We start from the raw sequence: 13352 nt of genomic DNA, 5'->3' as shown, positions 1-13352 counted from the left end.
TAATGAATCTAGTCGATGGAAATTGGAAACTTTTAAAATATTTTGTTGCGTCAGACTATCAGATATCCTTCGATTTTGGTTGCCTGGTTTCCCTTGTGAAATCGGCGTAAAGGCGAGACAATGCGGATGGAAGAGAGTGGAATGCGTTTCGAAATAATGAAAATTAGATTTTGACAATAAATCTGACTTATTTCAGCTGACCTTAATTTTTCCCGATGAAACTTGCTCCAAACCTCCTCTATCGTCTTCGTAGGTTCGACCTTCTCTCCTCCGAAACGGAAAATAAGAATCGAACATGAGGGAGAATGTTCATAAAGTCGCATGACAATGACGTTATGAAAACGCCACCAGTGAAGGTGTCATCTTGATGTGAGGTGCGAACCGGAAGTTATATTAACATCAACACGAAGGCCGAAAAATGTAGTTGGCCGATTTACGTCAACGGCACTGCTCCCTCCTTGTTTCTGTACTATTAACTTTGTAAAATACGTCTGTCTTCGGAGTGTAGCCCTAATCGTCTTCGGAATGTAGCCCTAACCGCCTTCGGAGTGAAGCCCTAACGCCTTCGGAGTGTAGCCCTAACCGCCTTCGGAGTGAAGCACTAACCGCCTTCGGAGTGTAGCCCTAACCGCCTTCGGAGTGTAGCCCTAACCGCCTTCGGAGTGAAGCACTAACCGCCTTCGGAGTGAAGCACTAACCGCCTTCGGAGTGAAGCCCTAACGCCTTCGGAGTGTAGCCCTAACCGCCTTCGGAGTGAAGCCCTAACCGCCTTCGGAGTGTAGCCCTAACCGCCTTCGGAGTGAAGCCCTTACCGCCTTCGGAGTGTAGCCCTTACCGCCTTCGGAGTGTAGCCCTTACCGCCTTCGGAGTGAAGCCCTAATCGTCTTCGGAATGTAGCCCTAACCGCCTTCGGAGTGAAGCCCTAACGCCTTCGGAGTGTAGCCCTAACCGCCTTCGGAGTGAAGCCCTAACCGCCTTCGGAGTGTAGCCCTAACCGCCTTCGGAGTGTAGCCCTTACCGCCTTCGGAGTGTAGCCCTTACCGCCTTCGGAGTGAAGCCCTTACCGCCTTCGGAGTGAAGCCCTTACCGCCTTCGGAGTGTAGCCCTAACCGCCTTCGGAGTGAAGCACTAACCGCCTTCGGAGTGTAGCCCTAACCGCCTTCGGAGTGTAGCCCTAACCGCCTTCGGAGTGAAGCCCTAACCGCCTTCGGAGTGTAGCCCTAACCGCCTTCGGAGTGTAGCCCTAACCGCCTTCGGAGTGTAGCCCTAACCGCCTTCGGAGTGAAGCCCTTACCGCCTTCGGAGTGAAGCCCTAACCGCCTTCGGAGTGAAGCCCTAACCGCCTTCGGAGTGAAGCCCTTACCGCCTTCGGAGTGTAGCCCTAACCGCCTTCGGAGTGAAGCACTAACCGCCTTCGGAGTGTAGCCCTAACCGCCTTCGGAGTGTAGCCCTAACCGCCTTCGGAGTGAAGCCCTTACCGCCTTCGGAGTGAAGCCCTAACCGCCTTCGGAGTGAAGCCCTTACCGCCTTCGGAGTGTAGCCCTTACCGCCTTCGGAGTGAAGCCCTTACCGCCTTCGGAGTGAAGCCCTTACCGCCTTCGGAGTGTAGCCCTAACCGCCTTCGGAGTGAAGCACTAACCGCCTTCGGAGTGTAGCCCTAACCGCCTTCGGAGTGTAGCCCTAACCGCCTTCGGAGTGTAGCCCTAACCGCCTTCGGAGTGTAGCCCTAACCGCCTTCGGAGTGAAGCCCTTACCGCCTTCGGAGTGAAGCCCTAACCGCCTTCGGAGTGAAGCCCTAACCGCCTTCGGAGTGAAGCCCTTACCGCCTTCGGAGTGTAGCCCTAACCGCCTTCGGAGTGAAGCACTAACCGCCTTCGGAGTGTAGCCCTAACCGCCTTCGGAGTGTAGCCCTAACCGCCTTCGGAGTGAAGCCCTTACCGCCTTCGGAGTGAAGCCCTAACCGCCTTCGGAGTGAAGCCCTAACCGCCTTCGGAGTGAAGCCCTTACCGCCTTCGGAGTGAAGCCCTAACCGCCTTCGGAGTGTAGCCCTAACCGCCTTCGGAGTGTAGCACTAACCGCCTTCGGAGTGTAGCCCTTACCGCCTTCGGAGTGAAGCCCTTACCGCCTTCGGAGTGAAGCCCTTACCGCCTTCGGAGTGAAGCCCTTACCGCCTTCGGAGTGTAGCCCTAACCGCCTTCGGAGTGTAGCCCTAACCGCCTTCGGAGTGTAGCCCTTACCGCCTTCGGAGTGAAGCCCTTACCGCCTTCGGAGTGAAGCCCTTACCGCCTTCGGAGTGAAGCCCTTACCGCCTTCGGAGTGTAGCCCTAACCGCCTTCGGAGTGTAGCCCTAACCGCCTTCGGAGTGTAGCCCTTACCGCCTTCGGAGTGTAGCCCTTACCGCCTTCGGAGTGAAGCCCTTACCGCCTTCGGAGTGAAGCCCTTACCGCCTTCGGAGTGAAGCCCTTACCGCCTTCGGAGTGTAGCCCTAACCGCCTTCGGAGTGAAGCACTAACCGCCTTCGGAGTGTAGCCCTAACCGCCTTCGGAGTGAAGCACTAACCGCCTTCGGAGTGAAGCACTAACCGCCTTCGGAGTGTAGCCCTAACGCCTTCGGAGTGTAGCCCTAACGCCTTCGGAGTGTAGCCCTAACCGCCTTCGGAGTGTAGCCCCAATCGTCTTCGGAGTGTAGCCCTAACCGCCTTCGGAGTGACTAACCAGTTGTGCCATCTTCATGGCCAAAGTTTTTCAAGCATCGGCAAAAGGATCTGGTAGATATCATAAGGTGTTTTGAAAACTTGTTTAACCCACGCATTTTAAACGTTTGGTCGTGCAATAAACTAACTTGGCTTAGGATAATTTCGAATTAAAAAGTTTCTCTTCCACGAACTATCTGTTTCCATTGGCCTTAAAACGCGTTGCTAAGTAATGGGAAAGAAAGTTGTAAATCACACATCGCGTTGGTCTCTCGCGGGTCACTTTGCACCTAACTGCATGGTGTGAACGAAAAGATCATTCTAGGTGATTCTGGTCATCTTGATAATGATACATGTATATTAGATATGAAAACAATTAGAATGAAATAATGTATCTTGTTGCAAAACCCGACTAAATGTTCTATCCCCCCCCCCGAACAGAGAATGCGGAGTGCCTCGTTAATCTACTTCGATATCTTTTATCTTCATACACTTCCAACGGCGCTAGGGCAGCCTCGAAGAATGCTTTACCCAGAAATGTAGAGAAAAAAGGATCAGTGCCCTTCATTCAAATGGATTTTTGAACAATATACTTGCCGACTATTCATCATCAAGTTATTTTTTAACATGCATCACATTATATTCACAATCAATCGATACATGAAAAATAAACTGGAAAGAATAATTGATTACCTCAAACAAAACGAAATCTCGATCTATCGATTATTTCGTTGACAATGATATGAGGGTATTGTTTTTTCTTACCACAATAAACTCTGAACAAGCACAATTTGTTGGCCATTCGCTGCCACAGACATGACAGAGCATAGACAAGCAGTTCTTCCAGCAACATGCATTAAGAGGATTTTGATGAGTATATAGGTTCAATCTGTTATTACACGTCTTTATCGTAATGTTTTTCCTCAATGCTATCTGCAGTGAATGTCCGGTCATACAGCGTATGACTATTTATACTTCACGAGAAAATTTTGAAAACTTGATTTCAGCATTCTGAAAAAAACCCGAATCACCACGAAGCATAACTATCAGAGGGAGAGGCCATGTCAACTGAGAGCGCCAACCATGTTTCATCCCTGGTCTCGCCTGGTCTGTAGTTCGAGAGCCTACATGTAGCTCACACATGAGGTTACAGGAAAAAGTCAATGATTTTTCTGCAGCCATTCAGAAGCAAACGACACCGCGTGGCGGGTGTAGTATTTGCCTGATTGCCTGCGTAGAAACATTCACTTAATCCCCTCCACTGCTGTGATGAGCCAGAATACCGGCATTTCCGTTGGAATCAGACCACTACCCTCTCAACACCTTTTTGTCCTCGTTTATTGCTTTTCAATTTGGAAGAATGCAATGCGTGCGTTTACGGGAGTCCATTCGTACCTCATCAAGTGTGGGTACATCAGTCTATGTATTTGTAACCCCTCCTGGTCAATGTTTTTCATGCTCGTCTTCTGGGCCGAATCATGTTAGGAAAAGGAGACACACGCGACTGGTTATCGAGCTTGCCCGACATGGATACGACAGCTGGAGGAATATTTTCAAGCATCCGCTCATGACGGTGATTAAAACTATGACAAGTTTGCCTCTCCACAGAATTTTACGGCAAGACTGCCAAATTACCACAACATGTCTACCTCTGTCCAGTTTGAATGGGTGATGAACCACCGTGAATTCACTGATGCAATAGAGAAACATTTCAAACAGTCAATGTTCGAATGTTTTTTCGCTTGTGTATTGATACCAAATTGTGTCACCATCAATTATCTCGAAAAAGAAGGAATCCTTTGCCAGCTAAGCGAGAAGACAGCCAACTGTGCAACAGAAAATATGCTTCAGCTCAAGAAGGGATTTCATATGTTTCGGCGTAAGGTAAGTAATCGGGTGCCGTGGGCTTGACAAACTCATCGACGCATGTTCGTCAACACTACTTGATATCACAATAATAAACTATCCTATCGAATAGCCTAACATTTACACCTTCATAAATGATATAAGATTCCATGTTTGAGTGCTTAACTTTTTCTTTATTAATGGAATATAATGTATGCAAAAGCCAAATGATGGTTCCAGTACTGCAATTCCGGAAAAAAATCTTTCCCTTCTGGTACCCAACTCAAGCAATACGTCAAGGGGTCAAACTGAACGCATACCAACGTCTATTTTGAGCTTGCTGGCGCCGTTGATATGAAAGCCAATGAAATAGGCCTATGTACGTCGTCATTCGCAAGCTCTTCGTATATATGAAGGTTACAAACCTGCCTTTTATCTCTTGATTCTTAGATTGACCATCTAACGTTCAAATATGGTGGTAAGGCGTATTTCCACCCACCTGCAAGGAGCTTGCTTCGAGGGTACGAAAAATGGATGGGGACAAGCTTCGATGATAAAAGCCGCACATTGATCACCGGCGTTGACTATGGTCGGAAGTACCGTAAATTAAGAGACATATGCGTGTACAGGATTAGTGACAAGAACATATTTGAGCTTACTTCAAAAACAGATGCAAAGAACATCAGAAGAGTTGTCAGAGTATTCGAGAAGGTATATAATTTGAAGTTAATCCTGGTATACCAAAAAGGTAAAAACTCCTTTGCCTTGCAACTGCTGAGCATTGTGCCGAGCAGCAAGATTGTAGAGACTTTTTCCATCCCTCGTGATGGTAAATGTAACCACTTTCTCCGGGAAAGGAAATACTTGTACTCACAGTTTGTACATATATTAATAGCCGAAGCAGGTTTATTTCTGAAATGCGGTACAGTCGTTTACAAGGCTACGAAAGAAGAAGGGAATCCTAAACTTTCGCGTGTTTGCACGCTGAGTAATTTGGTAGCAGGAAAAGGCAAACTGTTCATCATTGCTGAACAAGATATCCTAAGCGTTGTCGCCGTAGGAGCTTGGATCAATATCGATGTGTGCACCCGCCTATCTAATTACAAACAGTTTGTGCGTGTCAAATCTTTTTCTAACGTTGATAGATTTGGCGTTCAATTGAATGAGAGGCAGCAGTGGTTATATTTATTGTTTATGGCCAAAAAGAATCTTAAGAGAATCAGAATATTTAAATTCAGGTACAAATGTGCAGTTGTTGCTGGTAATTTACCACAACAGCTGGAGGTACAAATTGAAGAAATCAGGCATATAGTGCAGCCTGAAACATCAACGGGCGACTACTTCGACTTTCATGGGTTTAAGCTTTTTCTATATGTCCAGCAAAAAATGAAAAGAATCAGAAGGAAATACCAAAATGGTTTAAAATTTGTCAAGATATGGACCGCTGTAGACTAAGAACAAGACAACAAAAATAACAGTCAAAAAATAGTTGATGTTGTTCTTGAAGAGTCTGTGAACATGATAAAGCGACAACAATTCAATTCCGATTTCTTGGAGAAAGATGTTTCAAGACTCTATCATTATTGTTGACAAATCAAAAGCCTCGATTCTGTTTCTGCGGCGAAATCTTTCGAGACTGAGCCAATCACAAGGAAGTTTTTTTTGGTAATGCGTTCCTAGCCATTAAAACAAGGTCCGATCCGCTGTAGTAGGATGGGCTTGTCGATCTAACGCTCACGGATTCAAGCCGGAGTGTATTCTGCAATCCGCTCTGATATGTCTTGATGCAGCGAGACAAATCAAAGCCAGTTCACTCTTTTTAATTCGGGTTGAAGTTGAAGTTACGACCTGAACGTAAGCGTTAAAGGAGCCTTGGCATTATACGGGGCATTATGATAACGAAGCTGCCGGATGCCCAGTCACCTGGTAGTTACCATCATCAAAGTGCAAATAACATGGGGAAAATTCAAAATCTGACAGAATTATATAACTTTCCGATTATAATTCTGATTGGACTCAGTGATCCCTCGTACAGCGACCATTTTGTCCTGATGTGCTGGTGACTCACAGCGCCAAAGCGAAAAACTTCACCATGACGTCATCATGTGGACGCTTTTTGATCACTTCGATAAAACGACGACACTGGCAATGACTAAGTCCGACCTGTCGGGCGTGTGTCCGGGCTGCAAGACGGAAAGGGTTTCCCGCGCCAGGAGTTGTATGCCAGGAACGAATGACCCTGTAGATACACGTAGCTTGATCAGACTACACCTCTATTGCCATGTATTAAACCGCTTATCCGACCATGAGGATAACAAACTAAAACGTTGGTAAGCCACTTAGATTTAGTTGACTGACGTACTGCAAAGGAACACAGTTCCATAAAAAGAATTCTTGTTATGAATTTGGGCCAAGTGTACGATACGTGATTAACATGAACGTTTGAGCAAAATCGATGACGTCCTGTCCGAAAGACACAGCGGGAACCGCTCTTTTTTTGGTGTTTGTGCGTTACGAGGATGAACGTTCACGGCCGTCAACAGGATCGAAAATCCCCCTTCGAGGAGGATCCTTATTAGGCCTTACTATATTTATCGCTTTATTACTTCGTGTGGGGCTACATTTGAAAATAAACTCCGTGGATTTAAACAACCGTCACAGAGTCGTGGAGCTGGTGGCCAATTTTGAAAGAACTCAACCCTTTTCATTCTAAGTTTGAAGGCTCTGCTCTCTGGGAGGATTACAGTGAGCTGCGAGTATTTCAGAAAGATCAACATCAAAACTTTTTATTCTCCACAAATGTCGTGTGGACGGAGTTACAGACGAGCCTAAACGAAGCTACAAAGAGGACTACGTGTCGTAGTGTAGACTGGAATAGACATTGTAGTCCAATCTTTACTGATACCGTCACAGCTTGGTGATCGCGGAAACCCCGACAACCTTTTAGAGCAAACTGGCGGATATCATTTCTCGAAAAGACTCGGACAACATGCTAATTCAGTTGTTTGAAACCAGACTTTACTCCAAAGGAAAGTTATTTGTCAAGGACTGACGATGTTGTTTTTGTGTATCTCGGCTGCAAATTTGGCACTTGAGGAACAGGGGAGAGGCAGACAGCATAGTCCTAGGCCTCACAGCGGGAGAAGGAAGTCGGCCAGCAAACCAGTGGTGGTGATTCCTGTCTGCAAGCAGCATCACAGCCGGCCGAATACACCGAAAAAGCCCTAGGGGCTTGATCCAGGGACGTAAGGATATAAAGTGACGCATATGCAGGAAGAGACTGGATATCTCGTGTTCGATTCATCATGGAACGTAATGTTGGGCTAGCTTTGAAAGTATCCTCTTCCAACGAGAGGAGGGCCCCCCGTTCAGAGTTTGCTGTGCGGGCGAAATTGAAAAGGCAGGATCATGCAGATTCGTCTAAGTTGTCTGGAATTATCAAAGGTTTCAATCAGGAGCTGAAGCAGTGCCATTCAAGTGTCCGGCGGGAGCAGACCATGCTTGTCAAGCGATGGAAAATCTTAGCAAAGGCGGCCGAGAAGAACGCAGCCAAGACGCACCGGGAAGTGGAGGCAATGGACTCACCCAAGACGCCGGACAGGAAATACAGGGACCCATCTGCTCCCTTGCTATATGATATTGGCTTCCCTGTGAGTAGACATGGTCAAGTCTTGCTCTCGTTGCCTCGTATACTGGTTTCGGCTCCGAACATTGAAAAGTATCGGAAGGAGAAAGAGTTGGTTACACAGCAAAGACGGATATTTGTTACCGGTAAAGCAATTAGAAGCAGCATGTCTTGCTTCTTTTCGCCTCTTGAACTTCCAGATGAACCAAATGAGTTTGACGAGTACAAAATATCCCGTATAGCCTATCCGAGAATAGAAAGTAGACTTCAACGCAGCTACTCTTGTGATACATTAAGTTGCGATGGAAAAAGTGAAGAAGAAATGAAAGAGACATATAATTTAACCGCGGCGGACCTTCGCCAGCGTGCTTCAAGCTACTCCAACCTCCACAATGCGGCTACCAATATCGATGGTTTCATGATCGAACCCGCGTCAAACTGTGCTGCTGGTGAGTCGAAAGTGGAGTCATGCACCAATGAGAAACATCGTATTCACCTGAGTTCTAGTCGACCTTTCGCTAGTAAAATACATGTAAAGAGAGGAACCTACCACGACTCCGTCTTACCCGACCCATCGAGTACCAATGCTAGTTCTGACTCAAAAAGGTACGGCCTGCCCTCAAGTTCAACTGCTGGTGTAGACCAATCTTTTGAGACCACAGACATGCGGACGAGAAGTCATACGTTTTCCTCTACGCGTGATAAGATGTTCAAGGCCAGGAGGAAGGATGTTGAAATTCCTCCTGCGGCACTTGGGTCTGTCTCAAATAAAGTACTGGGAGGGGACAGGAAACCTTCTCCTGTTCGGTGCCCCGTATCATCTAGGAGAGAGCATGGAGGAATACGAAGGAAGACAATGCCACGATCCGAAAGTGAACCCAAAGCTCAGCACCTTCCCGTTAGTAGGAGCAATTCTGATTTTGGTGCACTGCCAAAAATTGTGATACAAGACGATAATAAATTATGGTACCGGCGTGGTTCAGCTTCTCATATAAGTAATGACAGCGATGAGTCCAATTCGAGAGTGAATGCGCCGAAAGCTGCTTCGGCTTTACAAATTTCCGAATCGATGGAGGAGTTGAGTTTAACGCCTCCTGAACGCATGTCGCCATCCTATGACACTCGCCCAAGTTCAAGGTCACCCAGTCCGAGCAGATGCATTACACCCATCCTGGTACGGTCAAGGTCACCGAGCCCTGCTAATCGGGGAAAGCAAAGGTCACCACGACGAGTGACATTTTCCAATGACCCGGGCGAACACGAATTGAACCCATTTTCCGGGTCCTTTGCCGCTGGACTTTCCGAACAAGCAAGAACTGCTATAGTGGCTTTGAAGCTTGAAGGAGAAAGTGCGGCTGATTCAGACACAGAGGGTCTGAGTGTGCTAAGTAATAATGGAAGGCCAATGTCACCTCGTCAGAGAAAGATTATGTCAGATTTGCGGTCTTCCTCGCCAGTGAAATGATGCAGGCAGGTTTTGTTACGAAGAGCTACGCGCGACGAAGTACGAACCATGTTGTGCATTTTACCGACGATTTTGTTTTTAATATTTCCAGACTTCTCCTTCAATTTTTACTTCAATGTATAAACAATGATTCACGAGTGTCCCGTAAATAGATTAGCACAGGACTTGATTACACCACAGATCTTTGAAAATGCTACGTCGCACCAGAGTCTTTAAATAAATTTATTGGAAGACTCTGGTCGCACGTACTGATTGCGAAACCTGCCTTGCAAGCCATGGGAAAAATCATTGTCATTGCATTACCATTTAAAGCTACGCTATCATCGGTCTTCTCGTTAGTTGACTCTTCTACTGGCAAATTCCTAAAAACTAGGACCTTATTGGGACATGTTATGAGATGTTTTTATTGAAATTCTTTATGGATTTGCGGAACCTATATACGTGGATGAAATTACAGACTAGCCAAGCAATGTCTTTGGGCGTTTAAGTGTCATTTGGTGGTGATTTGACAAACGGACATCTACGGGAGAAGCCGATGATGTCAAGTTTGATATATTGCAAGATTCGAGGACTAGTTCGACAATATTCACGCAGATACCAACGTGATATCTGCATGAATGATGTTATCTTGACATAAGGTTGTTGTGGCGTTAGAGAAAGAGAAGTCTGCCTGTCATTTTGTTTCTGGTCTTTAACTGAGCAGACCATGCTTAAGTCCTGTATTACATTGACCATTCATCTTTAATTGTATTTCACTACACGGTATCCACGGAGCATTAGCCTAGTTAACCAACCGTATATCATAGCTTTTACCTCTAGTGACTGATTGACTTAATCGCCTCTGTAACGTCCATGTTCAAGCTCCATGTTGTTGTTTAAGGTATTTTGGTCGTAGACTTTGTTGACCTTCAAAACGATTTACATGTATGTGCCGAACTAAAGTCTACGATGTTTACCTCGATTTCGGTATTTTGTATAAAGGAATTCTTGGACCTATGTAATGAGCAAATCATTATTGCATAACATCCCCGATATTAATAAATTATGTATACAAATATTTATTTAAATACAGTTTGTAAATTAAGTCATTGAGGGCTCCCTTGCAAAAAGCTCTCGAACCGTTGAAATATTCCCTATGGACGAAGGCCCTTTGGCATGTCGAGATTGGTGAGAAAGGCGTATATCAACATGTACGCGTATTAAAATCTTGGTTTTTAGAAACTTACGGATTTTGAAATTTATGCATTGACCAAGCCGCCTCATTTGGGTATTCTTTGAATATGGACCGAAACTTTCCCATTACTTTTCCCATTTACATGTAGATGGTGACCAGATGGATGGTGTGATTTGGCCCTGGGAATCGCTAACAATGCACATCATTCGCACACTTTGTCATCCTATTTCGAGTATACATCATTTGGCGCAATTTTTTTCCACAACACACCAGATTAATTACAGAGGTCTGGAGATTGCATGGAATAAAGATCAAACACGACCAGGCTGTCGGAACATGATATTTTTGGCCGTACTCCCAAGCAGTCGACGCGGTCTATGGCTCATCCGGCAGGACATGAAATGAAAAAGCGCCGCATCGACAAATTGTCGATCGCCTAACCATGCACTAGCAGGGTGCAGGCTGGGGTTCGCAATAACCGCTGCTGAAACTAAACATGCTTTAAGTTGGTGCCTTGCTTTTAGCCTCTTATTGTTCCGTAACTGCAAAATCTTTGAGGTGCTCTTCTGTTGTCATCAAAATATTAGTCATGGAATTTTGGAAAGGGCGTTAAACGACAACAGCGTTCCTTAAAGCGCGTTCGGGTCAAAATCGGCATATCTGTGAGACAAGCTGTACAGAAAATATGGCGATTTCCCTGAAACACACTGCGTTGCGGTGCCAATCTCTTCTGCGACACCTAGCGTCCTGATGTTGATTGTCAATAATCCGGAGCAAGAAAGCGAGAAAATGTAGACTTCTTCAAATTGTGTTCTCTTGACTGTAAAATCGCTCGGTCCTTTTCATCATAGGCTCTATCTTGCCAGAAATCTCCTGAATCAGGGTTTTGATGGTGACAATAGACTTGATGACTTGGCGTGGCTTGCTCAGTTAGAATACTTGAGGCACGGATGTATTTAGAGCACTACATCTGTGTTTGAGGGCTCTGAACTTTGGGCAGAAGTTTTACCGACAGAGAGGTCTTGAAATTCGAAACAGGAATTTTGATCCGAGAACGAAGACGAAGAGACATTTTCTCTGGTTGACGACATCAAATCAAGTTGCATGTTTTGTATAATAATCACTTCTACATTGTACATGCATACCAAACATTGAAGACACGACACTGTTTCATTACATTTCTGACAACAAACAACGCGATATACGTGGTCAAAATGTCACCTCGTTCTCGGATCAGATCAAAATCTGATCCTCTCTTTTACCGTAAAAATCTACCAAACACAATAAATGTACTGATAAACTACCCCAAACACAATAAATGTGCCAATAAACTAACACAAACACAATAAATGTACTAAAAAACTACCTTTGAAAAGAGTTTACAATAATGGTACGTTTTCTTCGTCCTATCTTTATCTATAGACTTAACGGAAGAAACTGGTGATATTAAATCACCATTATGATGCATCAGAATGACAACTTCATTCGTATCGGGAGAAGGAATGTAATGATTAAATATAACTTTAACTTCACTAAAATATGGATTTTTAAACAGACTAGCCTCTCTGGGGGGATAGCATGGTATTGCAATCAGTTTGATCGCGATCAACCGAGTTTTGTCAAAGAAACGAATTAGGAGTTTCAAGTGTTCGTCGAAGAAGGTACTGAAGAATGTCAGTGCTTCGATCGGAGCGATGATGCGTTTGCTCATAAAGCGCTGGTAACTGTTTGAGTGATTCTGTAGTAAAAGGCTGACGAATATACTGTACGATGTCGGGGATGGTACGCCTCTAAGGCACACGAACCCGCCGTCTAATGTGTTCCATACTTTAGTGCATCCCCGCAGCGGAACCTCCATCCCTTGGGAGAGCAATGCTTTTCCTTGCGACCATGTAATGTTATACATCGTGTTCACTTCTGTCTTTTTATCCATAGTGCATCTCAACACCATCTTATTGTTAAAAAACAATTGATTCAGTAGATTAGAGGTATATGCTGAACAAACGTCGTCTAATGGAATAATAATCTTACTCCGCTTCCAACGCAAAATATCGAGCAAGATGTACTCCAATGTTAGTCCTCGTCTCCCAGTTGTCGATATTAAAATCAACTTCATGTCATAAAGCCGATAAAACAAGCCCTGTATATCATCCATGTCAGAAGCAGACGATATGTTCTTAATTAAACGATAGTTCCCACCATCTGTCAGCTGGTAAACCCAGATTCCTTTAAGTATCACTCCGTATTTTGGTTTGTAATCGTGAATAAAGACGATCGATGCGGCGTGTTGATCATATAACAATGTGAGGGTTTCGAGCCGAGCTAATGTCACAGACACTGGGGGTATGAACTGATATTTACCTCGAAGCTCAAACTTCAATGTCTTGGCCACCTGAAAAGGGGAATGGGTTAGAGGAAGTTACTCATTTTTTCAGTCGGTCAAACTATATGTAGTTCCTACTTCTAACTCCAGACGACGCCAAGAGTCAGTCATAATGCATGCTGCATGTACGCATGCACGCTCACGCTATGGTGCGTTTAAGTTTTCCCG

At 45.2% G+C, this 13352-nt stretch overlaps 1 protein-coding gene across 1 annotated transcript; it reads left to right on the top strand.

The window, feature by feature from the left end:
* The first annotated feature begins 3832 nt into the window (after positions 1-3832).
* LOC135485684 (uncharacterized) lies at positions 3833-11602 on the top strand. Its single transcript, XM_064768047.1, has 3 exons — positions 3833-4576; positions 4988-5248; positions 6558-11602. The coding sequence occupies exon 3, from the start codon at positions 7843-7845 to the stop codon at positions 9625-9627; it is 1785 nt and encodes a 594-aa protein (XP_064624117.1). The 5' UTR covers positions 3833-4576; positions 4988-5248; positions 6558-7842; the 3' UTR covers positions 9628-11602.
* Positions 11603-13352: the final 1750 nt, after the last annotated feature.

This window comes from Lineus longissimus, chromosome 3 (assembly GCF_910592395.1).
Source record: "Lineus longissimus chromosome 3, tnLinLong1.2, whole genome shotgun sequence".
In the NCBI taxonomy this organism is placed as follows: Eukaryota; Metazoa; Nemertea; class Pilidiophora; order Heteronemertea; family Lineidae; genus Lineus; species Lineus longissimus.
This window is presented reverse-complemented; position numbering and strand designations above follow the sequence as displayed.